The 24,442-nt window shown below is 45.5% G+C and overlaps 2 protein-coding genes across 2 annotated transcripts; both read left to right on the top strand.

Annotated features, from left to right (window-relative positions):
* Window positions 1-2,540: 2,540 nt before the first annotated feature.
* Window positions 2,541-10,677, top strand: LOC309376049 (cytochrome P450 2A13-like). The gene is made up of 10 exons (XM_081922202.1): window positions 2,541-2,815; window positions 4,418-4,580; window positions 5,287-5,436; window positions 6,395-6,555; window positions 7,565-7,741; window positions 8,671-8,812; window positions 8,947-9,134; window positions 9,653-9,794; window positions 9,886-10,074; window positions 10,626-10,677. The coding sequence occupies exons 1-9, from the start codon at window positions 2,636-2,638 to the stop codon at window positions 10,065-10,067; spliced, it is 1,485 nt and encodes a 494-aa protein (XP_081778328.1). The 5' UTR covers window positions 2,541-2,635; the 3' UTR covers window positions 10,068-10,074; window positions 10,626-10,677.
* A 3,959-nt stretch (window positions 10,678-14,636) lies between these two features.
* Window positions 14,637-22,542, top strand: LOC309376229 (cytochrome P450 2A13-like). Its single transcript, XM_081922504.1, has 9 exons — window positions 14,637-15,061; window positions 17,857-18,019; window positions 18,834-18,983; window positions 19,310-19,470; window positions 20,267-20,443; window positions 20,876-21,017; window positions 21,126-21,313; window positions 21,732-21,873; window positions 21,965-22,542. The coding sequence occupies exons 1-9, from the start codon at window positions 14,882-14,884 to the stop codon at window positions 22,144-22,146; spliced, it is 1,485 nt and encodes a 494-aa protein (XP_081778630.1). The 5' UTR covers window positions 14,637-14,881; the 3' UTR covers window positions 22,147-22,542.
* The last annotated feature ends 1,900 nt before the right edge of the window (window positions 22,543-24,442 follow it).

Below are 24,442 nucleotides of genomic sequence, written 5' to 3'. Positions count from 1 at the left end.
ATGAGACTTTTTTTTCATTTCTCTGTTGGTGACGCCTCAGCAGCCTCTGGGAGAGGAGGGGTGACAGCACATAACAGCACAACATAGTTGACCAATTGAAGTGCAAAGAATTAGCCAGTTCAAGACACCTGCAGTTGCCGCTGCTGCAGATGTAACCCTGAATTACCCTGTCTCTCCAAACAGTCTCTCTTTTCCTTTCTACGGAAAAATCCTTTTGCAAACCATGCACACCATAAGACCGACGGTGTTTTATCCAGGGGTGTGTGGTTTAGAGGAGTCTTCATGCAAGCACTCACAAGCAGGTTCTAGCAACAGCCTTAAAGAAGAAGAAGAAGAAGAAGAAGAAGAAGAAGAAGAAGAAGAAGAAGAAGAAGAAGAAGAAGAGTAGTTTGGATTTGATATCCCACTTTATCACTACCCTAAGGAATCTCAAAGCAGCTAACATTCTCCTTTCCCTTCCTCCCTCACAACAAACACTCTGTGAGGTGAGTGGGGCTGAGAGACTTCAGAGTAGTGTGACTGGCCAGCTGCATGTGGAGGAGCGGAGACGCGAACCCGGTTCCCCAGATTACAAGTCTATCGCTCTTAACCACTACACCACACTGGCTCTCTTTGCCTTCTTCCTCTTTCCTAGGTAAACATGATTGCTTTGGAGAGTGGCTAACCCATTTCACTTTCCTTGCTTCTCAAAATAGCTCTTATTAAATAAAGCTTTCTCCGCATATTTAGTATCTTGAAACTTTACTTTTTCCTTGCAACCAGCAGTTGTTCATAGGAATCTGTGACTGGTCACATACATGCTGCAAATCAGATTGAGAAAGATCCAAGATTGAATCTTCCCTCCTTTATCTCTTTTACTTTCTGTTACCCGCACCTATATGTATAAAACAGCCCGAGGGAAAAAGATTCTGACATAGCTAACGCAACTCTGGAGTCATGTCTGCCTTGGTCCTTGCAGAGGCAGAAACAGACAAGGACAAAGATAATTATCTCTTTAATTATCAGATGGGCAGCCTTGAGTTTCTTTGAAACCCGTGCTTCAAAGTTTTAGAAATGTTGTCTCAGGCAGCAGGGAGAGTTTTAGGAAACTTCACATGGGCAATAAAAAGAAACTGCCACCTCCAAAAAGCCTCAAAGCAGTAAAGTTGAGATAAATCTGAGAACAGACCTAAAATAATCTTGCATTTTCAAAATACCAACAGAGCAATTCTTCTTGGGTTAGTTGGTTAGGCTTCAAATGGGGATGGGCTCTTGTTCAGAACTGGGTTGTTCACATTTCTGAAGAAGAAAATATTCTGGGCACATGAAGGAGTCTTCAAAGTCCAACCTGAAAGCTGGTCCTCGTCTTGTCTATTCAAAAACCACAAACTTCCCTCTCTCTCACACACACACAGCCAAATAATCAAGAGGGCTTTTCTAAAATGTGCAAAAACTCCATGAGAGAGAGAAAATTGTCTATGCACTTTCTCCATGTCATGCATAATCTTGTAAAATTGTATCAGGTCCCCTCTTACTTTCTCTCTAAGCTAAAAAGGCTGCAACCTTCCAACATAGCAAAGTTGCTCCATCCCCTGAATCATCTTGGTTGTCCTTTCCTGGGTCTTTTCCCAACTCTAAAATGTCCCTTTTCAGGTGAGCTTATGAGAACAGCACACTAACGTTCTCTATCCACTGGAACAAGCTCTCAACCTAACCGTCCCAGTGCTATTTCTGTTCAAATGCTCCATTCTCCAAGTGTTCTGGTAAACTAATCTCTGAAGAGCATGTGCTTGACATGACAACCTCCCTAGCTGTGCCTTTTTGAAGGCTATGCAGCAAAAATGAAGGCAAGCCTTGTGTTTTAATACCAAACCATATTTCTCCCCATAATTCCCAATTGCCCTCGTTGCGCTTAACGTCTAGCCTGATAAAGAGTCCTGCTGGACTCAGAGGCTCGTGCAGTATTTTGTGACATTCTGGGTTGGCCCCAATAAAGGGGGTTTTCAAGATAAAAGTGGCCATGCCTGCTTATGTCACCACCCCTTTTCAATGCCTGGCTTATTTGGTGAGCTTCTCCCTGAGAAAAGTGTGTGTGCGTGTGTGTGTGTGTGTGGTTGACAAATGGTGCTGCATTCCTCCTGTGAAATAAATGGTGATGCTTTCTCCCTGCCTGTTCCTGCTCTGCTTACACCTTTGTTGGTGACTACCACAATGCATTTTATGTGGGGCTGCCCTTGAATTTGATTCTGGGATACTGTCTCTATCATTGACTCCCTGGACTACTCTATTACTGCTGCAGCCACCCCTTTGCAGCCTCTTTCTCAGCTGCTCTCCTCCTGGTCTCAGACCAGCAGCGACCTGGTCAAATGATACGGACTTCTGAGAAACGTGGTGAGAGAATTGTGCTTGACTCTGGAACTCCCTGATGCTCCCTTGGAGGTGCAGACTTGGGCAGGCAACTCCCTGTCACCACTATCTGTCCTTGAAAGACTTAAAGAAGACCCTGAGCAGAGAGTAAACAAATTGCACAATTTCAAGGAGGGGGTTCTACCAAAGGTATGTAACAGGCTCAACTCGGGCTGCGCAGGTATTTTCTCTTCCCAGCTGGTCACAACACATTGCCTGTAGAGCTCCACAGGCCACCCGCAACCTCCCCATGGATCTCCTGGGAGCAGCAACCCTTTTCCTGGTCATCTGCCTCTCTTGCCTGACGGTCCTCTCAACATGGCGGCAGATGCACCGCAAAAGCCAGATGCCGCCTGGACCAACTCCCCTCCCCTTCATCGGCAACCTGCTCCAAGTCAACACAAGTGATATGTACCGTTCACTCATGAAGGTAACTTCCGTTTCAGTTATCCACTCTCTGCTTTGTTATTATCAAATCATTTTTATATACTGCTGCTGAATGAAGATCACTCCATACAATCCGCCCAACCACCCTTCTCTCTCTCTCTCTCTCTCTCTCTCTCTCTCTCCCTCTCTCTCTCTCTCTCTCTCTCTCTCCCTCCCACTTGACTCATCATCTCCTCATAATTCTCCTTCCACCACATTCTTCAGGTTTTGATTCTCTCTCTGAGGTATATGAGGTGTTGGGGAGAAGCAGTATACCTGGTGGGGGACACAGCATGTTCCTTTGGGGTTGTTAATTCCCCCTCCCCTCCATGGCTCCGAGAAGCTGAGACCTTCTTGTCTAGGGTGGCATAGAAAATTATAATAATATAATATAATATAATATAATAATATAATATAATATAATATAATATAATATAATATAATATAATAATATAATATAATATAATATAATATGAAGCTGTCAGCATGTGACAGTGGCCAGACCCCAAGAAACTCACCAGCTAAAAGAGGTGAAGGGATCCAATGGGTTGCAAACCCTCAGTGAGTTAGGGAGGTGCCTTGTATGCAATGATGGGCTGCGGCAGACAGAGACCAACAGTGGGTCCAACAGTCAAGAAAGCAGTTTCTGCATGAAGGGAGAAAATGGGGGCAAGAAGGGGCTCATCAACCTGAGAAGGTAGACAGTCTAGGAGAACTCTGATCCTAAACCTCCTCTGCTTCACGGTTACACTCATTCATGGGAAAGGATTCAGGAGTAAACCCCGAGGGGGGGGGTGGAATCTGGACCCGCTGCCTTGTGGGATGTCTTTGGGGGATGAGGATTAAACCATATGCAAATCCAGAGTGGAGTCCCTAAGGCGCTTGGAATCGTGCCTTGTACGCCTCCTTCCAGTGTGAGCCAGTGTGGTGCAGTGGTTAAGAGCGGTGGACTCATAATCTGGGGAACCGGGTTCGCGTCTCCGCTCCTCCACCTGCAGCTGCTGGGTGACCTTGGGCCAGTCACACTTCTCTGAAGTCTCTAAGCCTCACTCACCTGACAGAGTATTTGTTGTGGGGGAGGAAGGGAAAGGAGATTGTTAGCCGCTTTGAGACTCCTTCGGGTAGTGATAAAGCGGGATATCAAATCCAAACTCCTCTTCTTCTCCTTCCAACAACTCCCTCAGCCAAGCTGTTGCCAAGTGCATTGCTCTGTTTTCCCTCGGACCACATCAGTGCGGCTGAGAGGGGGGTCTTGCCGTCTGGGAGGCCCGGGACCCCCCTACACACTGCCCAGGCTTGCAACCCGGAGAGGTCACTTTGGTGCTGTAGATACAGATTCTCTCACTTCATTATTCTGCTTCATGGAAAGTGGGAATGGAGGGAAATGCCAATAGCTTATAGCCACAATGGATCTGCGTTGCCTCCGCAGTTGGAGGAAAACAGATTCTGGAAACCACACGGGGGAGAGCGCTCTTGCGTTCAGGTCCAGCTTGAAGGTTTCCCATAATGGGCATCTGGTTGGTCACTCTGAAAAGAGGATACTGGACTCTAGATGTGCTCCCTTTTAACCTGACCAGCAGGCTCACCTTGTGTTCTGTTCTCACAGATCTGTGAGAAATATGGTCCTGTCTACACCATCCACTTAGGGCCCCGCCGTGTTGTGGTCTTGTGTGGATACGATGCCGTGAAGGAGGCCCTGGTGGACCAGGCTGAAGTGTTCAGGGACCGTGGAGAGCAAGCCACGTTTGACTGGCTTTTCCAGGGTTACGGTCAGTCTCTTCTTGGGCAATTCTTGCTCAGAGCACATGATTACTGGCATTTATATAGCACCTTTTAGCAAGCTTAGCACCAGAGAGTCTCAATGGTGGTTCTGTGCCGTGGATTATTGTTATATCCATTTTAGGTAAAGGTAAAGAGACCCCTGACCATTAGGTCCAGTCGCTCATCTCGCTTTATTGGGTGAGGGAGCTGGCGTACAGCTTCCGGGTCAAGTGGCCAGCATGACTAAGCCGCTTCTGGCGAACCAGAGCAGCGCATGGAAACGCCGTTTACCTTCCCACCGAAGTGCTACCTATTTATCTACTTGCACTTTGACGTGCTTTCGAACTGCTAGGTTGGCAGGAGCAGGGACTGAGCAACGGGAGCTCACCCCTTCTCAGGGATTCGAACTGCCAACCTTCTGATTGGCAAGTCCTAGGCTCTGTGGGTTGACCCACAGCGCCACCCACATCCCCTTGTATCCATTTTACTGAGGAGGCAAATGAGCCAGAGAGTCTCTCTCCCTCTATAATAATAATAATAACAATAAAACCCCACATCATATCTTAGGCTGTTCTCCCAAATTCTGAACTTTAAAACTGTACAAGATTGGAAAATGAAGGGTGGATATCTCTATACTGTGTGTTTTCAGCCACATTCCCACTGAGTGCACCTTCTCCTGTTCCTCCTTCCCTTTACTCCTCCTTTGCTTCTCAGGGGTTGCCTTCTGTAACTGGGAACGGGCCAAACCGCTACGCCGATTCTCCATCACGACACTGAGGGATTTTGGGATGGGAAAGAGATCCGTCGAAGAGCGGATCCTGGAGGAGACCCACTTCCTGCTGGAATCCCTGAGGGAAACAAAAAGTGAGCTCAGTTTTGGTTTCTTCAAGAAATGTGGCATAATTATAGATGGATGGCAGGTTGAGAGGAGTTCCCTACCAGGGCAGACTTTGCTCATGTGCTCAAGATATCGATTCTTTAAAACATATTTTGTTGCACTGTGCGAAATATGAGCAAGCCAGGGCTGAACTGATATTACCCTTGCCAGTGTGGTGCAGTGGTTAAGAGCGATAGACTCGTAATCTGGTGAACCGGGTTCGCTTCCCCGCTCCTCCACATGCAGCTGCTGGGTGACCTTGGGCCAGTCACACTTCTCTGAATTCTCTCAGCCCCACTCACCTCACAGAGTGTTTGTTGTGGGGGAGGAAGGGAAAGGAGAATGTTAGCCGCTTTGAGACTCCTTCGGGTAGTGATAAAGCGGGATATCAAATCCAAACTCTTCTTCTTCTTCTTGCTGGTACCTTTCCTGGGAAAATCAGAGGCTCACTATGTCAGGTTGCTATTGGAAGACTGGACAAATGCTAGAACATTAGCAGTGGCGAAGTTTTTATCAGTGGTTGCAACAACCAATGATCACTATCTTTAAGTCGGAACAAAATGCTTGTTTAACCTGGAGATAGGCTGTTTGAATTGCGCATTGCTTTGTAATGATTTCTTGGGTCTCTGGACCGTAATAAAGATTGATATGATATGATATGATATGATATAATTGAAACTGTTGACGGTTAACTGAGAATTTGAATGCTGATAAACTGAATCTTTTGGTTTAATTTTGATGATGTTCCATGAGTTTTTACAGTAACTACTAATTGTGGTTTTTATGCGAATACTCTTCTAATTAATATTCTGTAAGCCACCTTTAGATGAACGGTGAGGAATAAACAGGCAGAAGAAAGAAAACTCCATTAAAGACTGAATTGATTTGCAAAGTGTACTTTTGACTTGATCCAGGGCTGAGTGACTTGGGGGTCTCTCTTTCTAGGTGAACCCTTTGACCCCACCTATGTCCTGAGCCGCTCAGTGTCCAACATCATCAGCTCCATCACCTTTGGCAACCGCTTTGAATATGAAGATCAGGAGTTTCTCTCCATGCTCCGCGTTATGCTGGAAACCTTCCAATTTACTTCCACATCTTGGGGACAGGTAAATTGGAGGGGAAGTGGAGGACTTCCATCATGAGTTTGTATGCAGCCATAGTATGCAGGACAGCCAGCTCTGTGTGGGGCTCTGTCATTACCCCAAAGACCAGCAGTGGTCAAGAGACAGGGCTAGAAGTTGCAGTATCACCAACTAAGGAGCTAGATCACATTCAGGAGTCTGAGTGAGCCTGGCCAACAAAAGCCAATATTACCATCTTCCATAGCAGCAGTAACTAAGTTCTTCACAAGTGGGCAGAACCTGGGAGAAGCTTAAAAATGGTTTTGATATTTGTTGGAGCAAGCGTCTCACTCTGAGCTCTCCATGGTGCTGCAACTCCTGTTCTGCCTTGCTCTTTGGTCAGGCTCAGCCCGGAGCAAGTTTACAACGTTGCTTCAACCAGAGCAAATCTCAGATTGAGAAACTGAAGCTGCTTGCTTTGTAAGCAATTCCTCCCCCACTCCCTGATTCTTCCTCCAAATTGCCTTCCTTGTCACTCAGAGAGGACAAGTCAGGCCCTGAGATTTTGTCCGTGACAATTTTATGGCTTAGTCAGCACCAAGTTATATCTGGGTGGAGTCAGGAGTACCTTCTGTTTACAATGTTTACACGGTTGCTTCAACCTGAGATAATTCCAGATTGAGATATTGAAACTGCTGGCTTTGTAAGCAATTCCTGCACACACCCTGATTTTCCCTCCAAATTGCCATCCTTGTCCCTCAAAGATGGGAAGTAAGGCCCTGAGGTTGTGTCTGTGACAAATTCATAGCTTAGTCAGCACCAAGTTCTGTCTGGGTGGAGTGAGGACCTCCCTCTGTCTGTTCTTCTTGGAGAGACACTTCTCCAGTCTCTCTTCTTTTAAGCCTCCTGTTTTCCCAAACCTTCCATGATAATGAGGAACCAAGGGAGGGAGGAACTCCTGCTTCTGCCTGCTCCCCAAATCAATCAGTGTTCAATATCTGTTCTCTCTCTTCCTCCTGATAACTCTGGATTCCTCCAAACCCAACACACGCAGCTCTACGACATGTTCTCAGGCATCATGCAGCACCTGCCTGGCCCACAAGATAAAACCTTCAAGAAGCTGTTGGGCCTGAAAGAGTTCATTAAAAAGAAGATAAAAGAAAACAAGGAGACCCTGGACCCCAACAATCCTCGGAATTTCATTGACTGCTTCCTAGTGAAAATGCAGCAGGTAAGATTATGTTATTCTAGTTACTACGATCAATTTCTGTGTAAGGAAACTTTATAGACTTTCTTTCTTTCTTTCTTTCTTTCTTTCTTTCTTTCTTTCTTTCTTTCTTTCTTAATAAATCTTTATTGAATTAAAATACAAATATATACACATGCATACACATACATAAAGATAAAACGAAAGGATTAAGATGAAAAGAGAGAAAAAAAGAAAGAAAACACACCGAAAAAAGAAATTTGCATTATTATATAATCGTTCGTCAAATTTCTAAATAAGAGACTTCCAGTTCTTATCATTGTACTTGTATTGTTATTTACATTTAACGCACAGCCTTCTTTTGCCCTAATTTATCTTCCTGTACTCTGGTAAATTAACATTTACGCTGTGTTTTACAAGGATCAATTTAATTCTGCAAGAAGCTTGTTACTTGTACAGTGTGTATTTAAGTAATCATTGAATATTTTCCACTCTTTGTATACTTTCTGATTGTAAAGCCCTCTTACTGTCCCCGTCATCTTTGCCAGTTGTAGGTATTCAATTGTAAGAGTCTGCCATTCTGTTATCGTGGGTACTGTTTCATTTTTCCAATTTTTTACCATTTATATTCTGGCTGCTATAGTTCCATACATAAACAACGGTCTTATATCTTTTCCGATTTCCAGTGTCATTATACCTAGGAGGAATGTCTTGCGAGTTCCTGTGGGGTTTTTTTCCTCCCCCCCCTTTTCCCCAAGCCGCTAAGCTGCTTATCAGCTGATCCGCTAAGCTCGCTAAGGCGCTAATAGCGATAATCCGCTAATCCGCTAATGGGCTTGCTTCGCAAGACGAAAAAAACGCAAGACGAAGAGACTCGCGGAACGGATTCTTTTCGTCTTGCGAGGCACCACTGTATGTGAAATATCCTCTTTCCTCATTTTTCTTCTTGCTAGGAAAAGGAAAACCCAAACTCAGAGTTCTTCCTAGAGAATCTCGTTATGACGACCCTCAATGTCTTCTTTGCTGGCACAGAAACAGTCAGCACCACCTTGCGCTATGGCTTCCTGCTTCTACTGAAATACCCGGAAATTGAAGGTGAATGTGGAAGGGGCTGGAAAGGAGGGTGGAGAAATCTCTTTGTTTTTGCCAGTTATGAGCTAGGATCCTTCCTTAGCTCCCTGGAAGGTGCAAATAGCACTTTTGGTCTCATCCTGCTGATTTCTCAACAGAGAAAGTCCACGAAGAGATTGAACGGGTGATTGGCTCCAGTCGCACTCCCAACATGGATGACCGTCCCCTGATGCCCTACACGGATGCTGTGATCCACGAGATCCAGAGATTCGCTGACATGCTCCCCTTGGGGTTAGCAAGACGTGTGACCTGTGATACCAAGTTCCGGGGATACACCATTCCCAAGGTATTTTGGTTTCACTCATTCCTGAGACTTATACTCCACCGTTCAGTACAATTTCGAGACATGTTTTGTGGGCTAGCAAATCCCCCTGAGGCACCTCTATCTCTGACCTGTCTGCCATTGTGGGGGTATCCGAGTCAAATCCAAAATAAGACCTGAAGAGCCCAGCCAGATGATGTGATGTTGGTCTTCCAGTGCTGCCCTCCCCAAAGGAGTGGTGGTGGTGGTTATGGGGCTTAAAGGGGTTAATTCTAACCCCCCCAAAAAAAGCCATTTTCCCCTTCCCTTCTCATCAGGAAGACCTCTTTGAGGGTAAGAGCTTTGAGGCTGTGGAAAGGGCTCCCTCAGAAGGTGGTGGAATCTCTTTCCACCAAGGTTTTTCAACCGAGGTTGGATGGCCATCTGTCATTGATGCTTTAGTTGTGATCTCTTCATCAGAGGTGGCTGCTCTAGATGGCCCACAGGGTCCTTTCCAGCTCTCCAATTCTATGGCTCTAAGATTCTCTCCCTCTCTTGGTCAGGGGACTGAAGTCTTCCCTGTGCTTGGATCTGTGCTGAGAGACCCCAAACATTTTGCAAGACCAGATGTGTTTGACCCCCAACATTTCCTGGATGAGAACGGGCAGTTCAAGAGGAATAAGGCTTTTATGCCATTCTCCATCGGTGAGTGAGTCCTCTTCCCTTTCCATGCCACTGCTGAGTCGTGTCTAACAGCACCCTGAAAGCCTGTATTCACCTTCCTCCTCTTTCCTAGGGAAGCGCTATTGCTTTGGGGAGCACCTCGCTCGGATGGAGCTCTTCCTCATCCTCACCAGCATCCTGCAGAACTTCCGCTTCAAATCCCCCATCCCTCCTGAAAAGATCGACATCTCTCCCATGCTGGTTGGCTTTGCCACCCTTCCGCATTTTTATGAAATGTGTGCCATTCCCCTCTGAAGGTGGTTGAGGTGTTTGCCCTCCCTAGGTGTGTGACATCATACTGGGTTCATAAGGAAAGGGTTAATTTATTGTAAATGACTAACCAATGGGAACCCAAGGGGGCAGAGTTAACTGTGTATAAGGTTTAAGCACAGAGGGGTTTTTGGGTGTTGGTTAGAGAGTTAGATTTAGGGTGGTTGAGAAGACAGTCTGGAGTTAGAAGAGACAGAGAGGATAAGTCTGTGGGTTGGGCTAGTCTGGTGTGAGAGAGAGAGAGAATTTGTTAAGAGGAGTCAGTCAAACAGTTGAGATAATCAGTCAGAAGGTATTAGGAAGGTATAGGCCGGTAAAGAAACTAAAGTTAAGAAACTGACAGGAATATTATCTGAGAAACCATAAACTTGTTAATGTTTATAAAATAAACTTGTTTATTTGGTTCATTTTTAACAACTGTCTGGACTCAGTGTTTTACCCAAGAGTAACAGGTTGATGGCAGCCGGGAAGTGAGCACAGTGGTGGCACAGGGATCAATAGACCCGTAAACGTCCGGGGACCCTGTGTGATCGCCACGGTGGTCAGGTGTCTTGGAGAAGCAGAACCCCATCCTCACCAACCTTGGCCCCCAAAAGCAGACACACACACACACACACACACACACACACACAAAACAATGTCCACACACCCATGATTTTAGTAATGGAAATTTTTAACATTTTCTCATTTTCTGGAATAACTTCTTTGTCTACATGTTTAGTATCTTGCTGCCTTATTTCTTGTGAATGTTCATTTTTCTGCTGCACCCCAATTGAGGAAACTGCAAGATCAAATATTTCATCTTGGTTGTCTATTCTTTTCTTATACCTGCACAGATTTCACTTTGGAGCTGTCCTTTCACTCCACTTTCTTGTAGAACAGTTCACTCTACCCCTCCATATTATGCCCCCTGACTATTGAACCTTATTGATCTATCCTATGCTCACAGAGGCATGAGCAGAAAGTTTAATTCAAATTTCCACCTTTGTTTCCTTCAAAGATATGACTACTTCCGAGCTACAATGGTACCTCAGTTTTTGAGCGTCTTGAAACCCAAACGTTTCATAACCCAAACGCTCAAAACCCAGAAATAATTGCTTCCATTTTTGAGCACGCGTTGGAAGTTTAACGGTTTCTGCTGCATATTTGTCATTTTCCTCCACTGACTTTGCTGACTGCCCTTTGTGCCCCGGTTGCGTGGCAAGTCCCCTCCTCCATGTGAAATGAAGACACTGGACACATTATTTAAGGTTAATGGGCATAAAAAGGCCACAACTTTATTGATTACAGAATTGAAAGGTATTGGCCTTAGGCATTGGCTCCTATCGACTACCCAGCATGGAGACCAGGAAGGGTTATCCACAAGCTGTGGGAGTCCTGTTGAAGTACGCCAACTAGGATCCCACGGGTGCCACCGCTCGGGGGCGTGCCGGAGGCCCTTACCTCCCTAGGTTTTGGACAAGGCAATGCCCCCCGGAGTCCTCTACCGGACTACCCTTTTCATTGGGGTAAGGTGATGGCGCTTCCTTCCCCCCATTCATTTGCATAACAATTAACCCCTGCCAATGCCTAACCGCCAATACCGCAGAAGTTGTGACGTTTGCTATGAGGTAGGCAAAAAACCCAAAAGGCTAGAAGTGCGTCAAATTGGAAAAATTCCTACCAGGTCCCTTTGCGGCGACCAACTGAAGTCCATAGCAAGGTCATAGCTAGATAAGCCTAAAGGGTGGGTGAGATGGGAAAACCGCTCAGCTGGAAAGGGGAGAGAGGGTGGTCCCCGGGCGTGCCTGGTCTTAAATAGGCTAGGCCCCGCCTCCCCGGCCCGCTGATTGGTGGGCAGGGTCGAAGACACGCCCCGGGATTCCCTGTTCACGCGGGGGCAAAAGGCCAGCTCCCACGTGTGTCGGAGGGGTTAGCCCGCAACGCCCTCTCCTCCCAGGTCGGAAATGGCTTTGTCGAACATTTCAGAAGTCGAACGGTCTTCCAGAACAGATTACGTTCGACAACCAAGGTACCATTGTATATCTTTATCTTCCTTGTATCTAGACAAAATGTCAGGAAGTACAGCCACCTGAGACAGAGGAAGATAGGGCTGGGTCTCTTGCAATTTCCTGGGACAGATTCAAACACATTTGCTACACTCCCCCTTTAAAAAAGGAAAAAAGAAGATGTCATTTGACTCCCTTTTGCTTCAGAACATTTGGATCTAAGCTCCATATCCTATCTCCCAACTTTGAATTCTTATCTACACATTCTGTATGCACAGGGACATGATCAGAAAGTCATTTGATTTCATTTTTTTGCTGTAGGAAAGTCCTGGTGACATAAGGATGTAACTACTCCTAGGGTATGATCACTTCAAACTTAAAAGTACAGTTTATCTGCTTCTCAACTGTGTTGTCTAAATTATTTGTGACTGGCCAAAATATCAAATGTGATAATCTCTCTTGAATCATCAGATGGGAGTTTCTTTGCAATGTGTGCTTCAGATTTTGGGGAAAGTTGACTCAGACACCCGACAGGCAGCGAAATAATCTTGCATTTTCAGAATACCAACAGTCCAATTCTTCTTGGGTTAGTTGGCTAGGCTCCAAATGGGGATGGGCTCTTGTTCAGAACTGGGCTCTTCACATTTCTGAAGAAGGGAATTTTCTGGGCACATGAAAGAGTCTTCAAAGTCCAACCTGAAAGCTGGTCCTCATCTTGTCTATTCAAAAACCACAAACTTCTCTCTCTCTCTCTCTCTCTCTCTCTCACACACACACAGCCTAATAATCAAGAGGCCTTGATTATGAAATGTGCAAACACTCCCTGTAGTGTCACGAGAGAGAGAAAATTTTCTATGCACTTTCTCCATGACATGCATAATTTTGTAAAATTGTATCAGGTCCCCTCTTACTTTCTCTCTTAAGCTAAAAAGGCTGCAACCTTCCAACATAGCAAAGTTGCTCCATCCCCTGAATCATTTTGGTTATCCTTTCTGATTCTTTTCCCAACTCTAAAATGTCCCTTTTCAGGTGAGCTTATGAGAACTCCACACTAAGGTTCTCTATCCACTGGAACAAGCTCTCAGCCTAACCGTCCCAGAGCTATTTCTGTTCAAATGCTCCAGTCTCCGAGTGTTTTGGAAAACTGATCTCTGAAGAGCATGTGCTTGACATGACAACCTCCCTAGCTGTGCCTTTTTTCAAGGCTGTACAGCAAAAATCAAGGCAGGCATTATGTTTTTAATAACAAACCATATTTTCTCTCCATAATGCCTAGCTGCCCTCGTGGTACTTAATGTCTATCCTGATAAAAGTCCTGCTGGACCAAGAGGCTTGTGCAGTATTTTGTGACATTTTGGGTAGTATTAATAATATTAATATTATTATTATTATTAATAATAATAATAATAACAATAACAACAACAATAATTTATTTATTTATACCCCACCCATCTGGCTGGGTTTCCCCAGCCACTGTGGGCAGCTTCCAACAAAAGATTAAAAATACATTAAAACATCAGTCGTTAAAAACTTCCCTAAAGAGGGCTGCCTTCAGATGTCTTCTAAAAGTCAGAGGGTTATTTCTTTAACATCTGATGGGAGAGCATTCTACAGGGTGGGCGCCACTACCGAGAAGGCCCTCTGTCTGGTTCCCCTATTGCAGCAGTTCTCAGCCTGTGAGTCCCCAGATGTTGTTGGACTCCAACTCCCATCATCCCTGAGCTCTGGCCTTGCTAGCTAGGGGTGATGGGGGTTGTAGTTCAACAGCATATGGGGACCCACAGGTTGAAAAGGCTGCCCTATTGGGTTGGCCCCAATCAAAGGACTTTTGAGGGTTTTCAAGATAAAAGTGGCCATGAATACTCATGTCACACACACACCCTTTCAATGCCTGGCTTATTTGGTGGGCTTCTTCCTGAGAAAAGCGTGTGTGTGTGTTTGTGGTTGACAAATGGTTCTGCATTCCTCCTGTGAAATAAATGGTGAAGCTTTCCCCCTGCCTGTTCCTGCTCTGCTCTGTTGAGGTTTTCATGAAACACTGCTTCACTATCGCTCTCCAATTTAACTTATCAACTGCATGGGACACCTCCGCTGAAAGTGTTGCAACCTGTGCCAATTTTCTAGCAAGCCTCTGTACCCCACTCCTCAGAGAGCAACAGCTGGATTTAAGTCATCAAGCTAATTCAGTTCTGGAAATGAAATTCACATTGTAGAGAACCTCAACCAACCCAGAAAGAGAAGCAGAAGATGTGACTTGAGATTCAAATGTTAGCACCTCTCCGTTCAGAAGTTAGGAAAAGAAAAGAAAGAGTGCACAAATAAGTAACAAGGAAAGCTGGTAAATCAGGAGATGTCTTCTGGGAGACTCAGATGGTGGAACTTCTGGGATACTGTCTCTATCTCCCTGGACTACTCTATTGCTGCTGCAGCCACCCCTTTGCAGCCACTTTCTCAGCTGCTCTCCTCCTAGTCTTAGACCAGCAGAGACCCTGTCAAAGGATATGGACTTCTGAGAAACGTGCTGAGAGAATTGTGCTTGACTCTGGGGCTCCCTGAAGCTCCTTGGTGGTGCAGACTTGGGCAGACAACTCCCTGTCTCCACTATCCGTCCATCTGAACTTTGCTCTGGAAGGTCTTCTCTTGACTTGAAAGAAGACCCTGAGCAGAGAGTAAACAGGTTGCACAATTTCAAGGAGGAGGTTCTTCCAAAGGTATGTAACAGGCTCGACTCGGGCTGCGCAGGTATTTTCTCTTCCCAGCTGGTCACAACACATTGCCTGCAGAGCTCCACAGGCCACCCACAACCTCCCCATGGATCTCCTGGGAGCAGCAGCCCTTTTCCTGGTCATCTGCCTCTCTTGCCTGATGGTCTTCTCAACATGGCGGCAGATGCACCGCAAAAGCCAGATGCCACCTGGACCAACTCCCCTCCCCTTCATCGGGAACCTGCTCCAAGTCAACACAAGTGATATGTTCCGTTCACTCATGAAGGTAACTTCAGTTTCAGTTATCCACTCTCTGATTTGTTATTATCAAATCATTTTTATATACTGCTGCTGAATGAAGATCACTCCATACAATCTGCCTGCCCACTCTTCTCTCTCTCTCTCTCTCTCTCTCTCTCTCTCTCTCTCTCTCTCTCTCTCTCTCTCCACTTGACACATCATCTCCTCGTAATTCTCCTTCCACCACATTCTCCCTCTTTTGATTCTCTCCCTGAGGTGTATGAGTTTATAGAATCATAGAATCATAGAGTTGGAAGAGACCACAAGAGCCATTGAGTCCAACCCCCTGCCAAGCAGGAAACACCATCAGAGCACTCCTGACATATGGTTGTCAAGCCTCTGCTTAAAGACCTCCAAAGAAGGAGACTCCACCACACTCCTTGGCAGCAAATTCCACTGTCGAACAGCTCTTACTGTCAGGAAGTTCTTCCTAATGTTTAGGTGGAATCTTTTTTCTTGTAGTTTGGATCCATTGCTCCGTGTCCGCTTCTCTGGAGCAGCAGAAAACAACCTTTCTCCCTCCTCTATGTGACATCCTTTTATATATTTGAACATGGCTATCATAGCCATGTGGGGAGTTGTTGGGGAGAAGCAGTATACCTGGTGGGGGACACAGTGTGTTCCTTTTGGGTTGTTAATTCCCCCTCCCCTCCGTGGCTCCTAGAAGCTGAGACCTTCGGGTATAGGGCGGAATAGAAAATAAATAAATAGATGATAGATGATAGATAGATAGATAGATGATAGATAGATAGATAGATAGATAGATAGATAGATAGATAGATAGATAGATAGATGATAGATAGATAGCTAGATAGATGATAGATAGATAGCTAGATAGATGATAGATAGATAGATGATGATGATAGATGATAGATAGATAGATAGATAGATAGATAGATAGATAGATAGATAGATGATAGATAGATGATAGATGATAGATAGATAGATAGATAGATAGATGATAGATTAGATAGATAGATAGATAGATAGATAGATAGATAGATAGATAGATAGATAGATGATAGATAGATAGATAGAGATAGATAGATATAGATAGATGATAGATAGATGATAGATAGATAGATAGATAGATAGATAGATAGATAGATAGATAGATAGATGATAGATAGATAGATGATAGATAGATAGATAGATGATAGATAGAAGCTGTCAGCATGTGACAGTGGCCAGACCCCAGGAAACAGCTTAAATTCACCAGCTAAAACAGGTGAAGGTATCCAATGGGTTTCAAACCCTCAGTGAGTTAGGGAGGTGCCTTGTATGTGATGATCGGCTGGGGCAGACAGAGACCAACAGTGGGTCCAACAGTCAAGAAAGCAGTTTCTGCATGAAGGGAGAAATGGGAGCAGAAGGGGCTCATCAACCTGAGAAGGTAGACAGTCTTGCAGAACTCTGATCCTAAACCTCCTCTGCTTCGCGGTTACACTCATTCATGGGAAAGGATTTGGGAATAAACCCCGAGGGGGGAAAATCTTTGGGGGATAAGGACTAAACTTCAGGGAAGTTTTTAATGTGTGACATTTTAATGTATTTTTAATCTTTGTTGGGAGCTGCCCAGAGTGGCTGGAGAAACCCAGCCAAATGAGTGAGGTACAAATAATAAATTATTATTATTATTATTATTATTATTATTATTATTATTATTAGTCCCTAAGGTGCTTCAATGATGAATTGTATGCTTCCTTCCAACAACTCCTGCAGCCAAGCTGTTCCAAATTTATTGCTTTGTTCTCCCTCAGACCACCTCAGTGAGGCTGCCCAGGCTTGCACTCCAGAGAGGTCACTTCTGTGCTGTAGATGCAGATTCCCTCTCTTCATTATTCTGCTTCATGGAATGGAGGGAAGTGCCAATAGCTGATAGCCACAATGGATCTTTTTTAATAATAATAATAATAATAATAATAATAATAATAATAATAAATTTTATTTATATCCCGCCCTCCCCAGCCGTAGCCAGGGTCAGGGCAGCTAACAACAATAAAATAATACATTCTAAACTCATTTCATTATAGAATTAATTCAAATCAAATTGATGGCAACCATTGGGCTAGAGATTCTGTGAAGATTGTCAAAGGAGGGGGTTAGACTGTGCCTCGGCCAAAGGCCTGGTGGAACAGCTCTGTCTTGCAGGCCCTGTGGATAGATGTCAAGTCCCGCAAGGCCCTAGTCTCTTGGGACAGAGCGTTCCACCAGATCGGGGCCACGGCCGAAAAAGCCCTGGCTCTGGTTGAGGCCAGCCTAAACTCTCTGTGGCCTGGGACCTCCAACATATTTTTGTTTAAAGATTGTAAGTTCCTCCGTGGGACATACCAGGAGAGGTGGACCCCCCTTGGGCTTTAAAGGTTAAAACCAGCACCTTAAACCTGATCCTGTACTCCACCGGGAGCCAGTGCAGCTGGTATAGCACCGGGTGAATGTGATCTCGCAGTGAGGACCCCGTAAGGAGTTTTGCTACAGCATTCTGCACCCGCTGAAGTTTCTGGGTCAGTCTCAAGGGCAGCCCCACGTAGAGCGAGTTACAATAATCTGGAGGTGACTGTCGTGTGGATCACAGTGGCTAGCTCAGGGAAGTGCCTCCACAGTTGGAGGAAACCAGTTTCTGGAAACCACACGAGGGAAGAGCACTCCTGCATTCAGGTCCTGCTTGAAGGTTTCCCATAAAGGGCATCTGGTTGGTCAATCTGAGAACAGGATCCTGGACTCTAGATGTGCCCCCTTTTAACCTGACCCAGCAGGCTCTCCTTGTGTTCTCTTTTACAGATCCATGAGAAATATGGTCCTGTCTACACCATCCACTTAGGGCCCCGCCGTGTTGTGGCCTTGTGTGGATACGATGCCGTGAAGGAGGCCCTGGTGGACCAAGCTGAAGAGTTTGGTGGCCGTGGAGAGCATGCCCTATTTAATCAGCTTTTCCAGGGTTATGGTCAGTCTCTTCTTGGGCAATTCTTGCCCAGAGCACATGATTACTGGCATTTATATGGCACCTTTTAGCCAGCTTAGCACCAAGGACTCTCAGTGGTGGTTCTGTTATACCCATCTTACTGAAGAGGTAAATGAGCCTGAGAGTCTCTATCTCTAAGAAAAGTACACACACATCTCAGGATGTTCTCCCCAAAACTGAAATCTGAACTTCAAAACTGGACAAGATTTGAAAATGAAGAAGTTTTCATCATTTGGGGGGGGGGGGAGGTGGGAGGATCTCCATCACTGTGTGTTTTCAGCCGCATTCCCACTGAGTGCACATTCTCCTGCTCCTCCTTCTGTTTAATAATAATACCTTTATTGTCAATGTACAACCTGATGTACAACCTGTGTACTATGAAATTAACCGAGCCTCCCTTCCCCCCCAAAAAAAACATTCAATCTCATTGCACTCTGTGTGCTTGTCACACAACACACCAGCCCCAAAAGTCAGTTGCACCATATTATTTTCCGTTCAGTAGCCTAACAGCCCGCGGATAGAAACAATTTTTTTAGCCTGTTGGTCCAACTCATTATACTTCTATATCTCCTGCCCAAGGGTAGAAGATTAAAGAGGTGCTGGCCAGGGTGTGAATTGTCCCTCAGAATTTTTCTCGCTCTCCTCAGGGATCGATCCCCTGTGATGTCGTCTAGTGAGCTCAGGGGACAGCCCATGATATCATGGGCTGTGTTCACCACCCTCTGCAAAGACTTTCTGTCCGTGGCTGTCAAGCCAACGTACCACACTGTGATACAACTCCTCCTTTGCTTCCCAGGGATTTCCTTCAGTCACGGGGAACGAACCAAACAGCTACGCCGATTCTCTATCATGACACTGAGGAGTTTTGGGATAGGAAAGAGATCCGTCGAAGAACGGATCCTGGAGGAGACCCACTTCCTGCTGGAATCCCTGAGAGCAACAAAAAGTGAGCTCAGTTTTGGTATCTTCAAGAAATGTGGCATGAAGGCTTACAAGTAATAGAAACTGTTGACGGCTAACTGAGAATTTGAATGCTGATAAACTGAATCTTTTGGTTTAATTTTGATGATGTTTCATGAGTTTTTACAGAAAGTAGTAATTGTGGTTCTTATGCTTATACTCTTCTAATTAATATTCTGTAAGCCACCTTTAGATGAACGGCGAGAGAGAAACAGGCAGATGAAAGAAAACATCATTAAAGACTGAATTGATTTGCAAAGTGCACTTTTGACTTGATCCAGGGCTGAGTGACTTGGGGGTCTCTCTTTCTAGGTGAACCCTTTGACCCCACCTATGTCCTGAGCCGCTCAGTGTCCAACATCATCAGCTCCATCACCTTTGGCAACCGCTTTGAATATGAAGATCAGGAGTTTCTCTCCATGCTCCTCGCTATGCTGGAAACCGCCCAGTTTACTTGTACCTCTTGGGGACAGGTAAATTGGAGGGGAAGTGGAGGACTTCCATCGTGAGTTTGTGGATAATGCAATTTCTCTTAATCTACTCAAGGCATATTATGCAGGACAGCCAGCTCTGTGTGGGGCTCTGTCATTACCCCAAAGACCAGCAGTGGTCAAGACACAGGGTTAGAAGCTGCAGCAACACCAGCTAAGGAGCTAGATCACATTCAGGGGTCTGAGTGAGCCTGACCAACAAAAGCCAATATTACAATCTTCCATAGCAGCAGAAACTAAGTTCTCCACAAGTGGGCAGAACCTGGGAGAAGCTTTAAAATTGTTTTGATAGTTGTTGGAACAAGTGTCTCTCTCTGAGCTCTCCATGGTGCTGCAACTCCTATTCTGCCTTGCTCTTTGGTCAGGCTCAGCCCAGAGCAAGTTTACAATGTTGCTTCAACCTGAGATAATCCCAGATTGAGACACTGAAGCTGCTTGCTTTTTAAGCAATTCCTCCAAATTGCCTTCCTTGTCACTCAAAGAGAAGTCAGGCCCTGAGGTTTTGTCCGTGACAAGTTTATGGCTTAGTCAGCACCAAGTTCTATCTGGGTGGAGTCAGAAGTACCTTCTGTCTGTTCTTCTTGGAGAGACACTTCTCCAATCTCCTTTCTTTTAAGCCTCCTGTTTTCCCAAACCTTCCATGATAATGAGGAACCGAGGGAGGGAGGAACTCCTGCTTCTCCCTGCCCCCCAAATCCATCTCATCTTACTTTGTTCAATATCTGTTCTCTCTCTTCCTCCTGATAACTCTGGATTCCTCCAAACCCAACACACACAGCTCTACGACATGTTCTCAGGCATCATGCAGCACCTGCCTGGCCCACAAGATAAAACCTTCAAAAACCTGTTGTGCCTGAAGGAGTTTATTACGAAGAAGGTAAAAGCAAACAAGGAGACCCTGGACCCCAACAACCCTCGGGATTTCATTGACTGCTTCCTAGTGAAAATGCAGCAGGTAAGATTATGTTATTCTAGTTACTACGATCAATTTCTGTGTAAGGAAACTTTGTAGACTTTCTTTCTTTCTTTCTTAATAAATCTTGTGCTCGAACCCTCCTTCCCAGTGGATCATCTGGTTGGCTGCTGTGAGAACAGGATGCTGGACCAGATGGGCCTGATTCAGCAGGACTTCTCCTTTGCCTCTGTAGCCTTTCTGCACAAAAGGACTATGTGACTCCTCCCTCCCACTCCACCCAACCCTCTGTTTCCCACACAATCATTGGGCTGCTTTTCAGCACTCCACAACTGACCCTTCCCCTCATTGCATGACGTCACTGTAGCTCAGCCAATCAGAAGGGGAGAGAGAGCTTCATAGATAGGAGGCAGTCAGATTATCGCAAAATATAATATGTGAAATATCCTCTTTCCTCATTTTTCTTCTTGCTAGGAAAAGGAAAAGCCAAACTCAGAGTTCTTCCTAGAGAATCTCGTTATGACGACCCTCAATGTCTTCTTTGCTGGCACAGAAACAGTCAGCACCACATTGCGCTATGGCTTCCTGCTTCTACTGAAATACCCGGAAATTGAAGGTGAATGTGGAAGGGGCTGGAAAGGAGGGTGGAGAAATCTCTTTGTTTTTGCCAGTTATGAAAGTGCAAATGGACACTTTTTGTCACATCCTGCTGATTTCTCAACAGAGAAGATCCACGAAGAGATTGAACGGGTGATTGGCTCCAGTCGCACTCCCAACATGGATGACCGTCCCCTGATGCCCTACACGGATGCTGTGATCCACGAGATCCAGAGATTCGCTGACATGCTCCCTTTGGGGTTAGCAAGACGTGTGACCCGTGATACCCAGTTCCGGGGATACACCATTCCCAAGGTACTTTGGTTTCACTCATCTGGTCAAATCCAAAATAAGACCTGAAGAGCCCAGCCAGATGATATGATGTTGATTCCACGTCTTCTAGTGCTGCCTTCCCCAAAGGAGTGCTGGTGGTTATGGGGCTTAAAGGTGTTAAATTCTAACACCCCCCCCCCCAAAAAAAAGCCATTTTCCCCTTCCCTTCTCATCAGGAAGAACTCTTTGATGGTAAGAGCTTTGGGGCTGTGGAAAGGGCTCCCTCAGAAGGGGGTGGAATCTCTTTCCATCAAGGTTTTTCAACCGAGGTTGGATGGCCATCTGTCATGGATGCTTTAGTTGAGATCTCTTCATCACAGGTGACTGCAGTAGTTGGCCCACAGGTCCTTTCCAGCTCTCCAATTCTATGGTTCTAAGATTCTCTCCCTCTCTTGGTCAGGGGACTGAAGTCTTCCCTGTGCTTGGATCTGTGCTGAGAGACCCCAAATATTTTGCAAGACCAGATGTGTTTGACCCCCAACATTTCCTGGATGAGAACGGGCAGTTCAAGAGGAATAAGGCTTTTATGCCATTCTCCATCGGTGAGTGAGTCCTCTTCCCTTTCCATGCCACTGCTGAGTCGTGTCTAACAGCACCCTGAAAGCCTGTATTCACCTTCCTCCTCTTTCCTAGGGAAACGCTACTGCTTTGGGGAGCACCTCGCTCGCATGGAGCTCTTCCTCATCCTCACCAGCATCCTGCAGAACTTCCGCTTCAAATCCCCCATCCCTCCTGAAAAGATCGACATCTCCCCCATGCTGGTTGGCTTTGCCACCCTTCCGCATTTTTATGAAATGTGTGCCATTCCCCTCTGAAGGTGGTCGGGTGTCTTGGAGAAGCAGAACCCCATCGTCACCCACCTTGGCCACCTAAAAGGAGACTCACACATACACACACACACACAAACCTAATGTCCACACACCCATAATTTTAGCAATGACAATGTTTAACATTTTCCCATTTTCTGGAATTACTTCTTTGTCTACATGTTTAGTATCTTGCTGCCTTATTTCTTGTTAATGTTCATTTTTCTGCTGCACCCCTAATTGAGGAAGCTGCAAGATAAATATTTTGTCTTGGTTCTCTATTCTCTTCTTTTACCTGTACTTCTATTAATAAGGCATACCAGAATCACAGCTGTAAAAGCATCCCTCAAAATTCTAATGTCAGCTGCTGTTCCCGTGTTGCGAATAAAGAGATCACAGATTTCACTTTGGAGCTGTCCTTTCACCCCACTTTCTTGTGGAACAGTTCACTCTACCCACCATATTATGCCCCCTATTGAACCTTATTGATCTGTTCTATGCTCACAGCGTGCTCTGGTCCATGGGGTCACGAAGAGTCGGACACGACTAAACGACTAAACAACAAAAACAATGCTCACAGAGGCATGAGCAGAAAGTTTAATTCAAATTTCCACCTTTGTTTCCTTCAAAGATGTGACTAGTCCTAGAGAAAGGATTATCGCTTACAAGAATATTTTATCCGCTTCTCAGCTATATGTTTATCTTCTTTATATCTAGCCAAAATATCAGGAGGTATAGCCACCTGAGTCAGAGGAAGATAGGGCTGGATCTCTTGCAAATTTCATGTAAAGATTCAAACACATTTAGCCACACTCTCCTTTTTAAAAAGGGGGAAAAGAAGAAGCTCCTTCTCAACTGTGTTGTCTAAATTATTTGTGACTGGCCAAATTATCACATGTGATACTCTCTCTTGAATTATCAGATGGGAGTTTCTTTGCAACGTGTGCTTCAAAGTTTGGGGAAAGTTGACTCAGACACCCAACAGGCAGCAGGGAGAGAAATAATCTTGCATTTTCAGAATACCAACAGTCCAATTCTTCTTGGGTTCATTGGCTAGGCTCCAAATGGGGATGGGCTCTTGTTCAGAACTGGGTCGTTCACATTTCTGAAGAAGGGAACTTTCTGGGCACATGAAGGAGTCAATAGAATAGAATAGAATAGAATAGAATAGAATCATAGAGTTGGAAGAGAGCACAAGGGCCATCGAGTCCAACCCCCTGCCAAGCAGGAAACACCATCAGAGCACTCCTGACATATGGTTGTCAAGCCTCTGCTGAAAGACCTCCAAAGAAGGAGACTCCACCACACTCCTTGGCAGCAAATTCCACTGTCAAGCAGCTCTTACTGTCAGGAAGTTCTTCCTAATGTTTAGGTGGAATCTTCTTTCTTGTAGTTTGGATCCATTGCTCCGTGTCCGCTTCTCTGGAGCAGCAGAAAACAACCTTTCTCCCTCCTCTATGTGACATCCTTTTATATATTTGAACATGGCTATCATATCACCCCTTAACCTCCTCTTCTCCAGGCTAAACATGCCCAGCTCCCTTAGCCGTTCCTCATAAGGCATCGTTTCCAGGCCTTTGAGCATTTTGGTTGCCCTCCTCTGGACACGTTCCAGTTTGTCAGTGTCCTTCTTGAACTGTGGTGCCCAGAACTGGTCTTAAATGTCCAACACTCCTGTCAGGTGGTGGTGTGGTTGCTCGAGAGCAAACAGGCAAGACTCCAACCTGTCTTTCCCAGGCTTTATTATTAGTGCAAGCTATTTACAGTGAAGAGCGTTGCAAGTTCATGTCCAGTTCAGTCGCTAGCAGAATCTGGGAGTCGATGGTCCTTGTACCTCCCCCAGCATAACAGTTGTGTGACCCCCATCCTTCTCCTCCCCTCTCTGCGCTGAAACCTTGCTTCGGAAGATCTTCAGAGGCTCCCTGTAACACCACTGCCCTTCCACCTCTCGCCTCTGAGCTGATGGCAGTTCCCTGACAACTCCTTTTCAACAGACATGTTTAAAAGGCTGTATGGTGGAAGAGCAATGTTTTCACCTGGTGCCTAAAAATATATAATGAAGGCTCCAGACAAACCTCCCTGGGGAGAGCATTCCGCAGACTGGGAGCCACCACAGAAAATTTCCTGTTTCATGTTGCCACCCTCCAGCCATCTCGTGGAGGAGGCACACAAAGAAGAGCCTCAGATGATGAACACAAAGTCCAGGATAGTTTGTATGCGCAGAAGCGCTCCTTGTACAACCTCTTAGTGGGCACAAAAAGGACCTGTGTTCAGTTGTACCAATACCATCCCAGAGCTATCTCTA

This window comes from Podarcis melisellensis (genome assembly GCF_964234715.1).
Source record: "Podarcis melisellensis genome assembly, chromosome: 8".
Classification (NCBI taxonomy): Eukaryota; Metazoa; Chordata; class Lepidosauria; order Squamata; family Lacertidae; genus Podarcis; species Podarcis melisellensis.
Note: the sequence above shows the minus strand (reverse complement) of the source record. Positions and strands in the feature narration are given on the sequence as shown.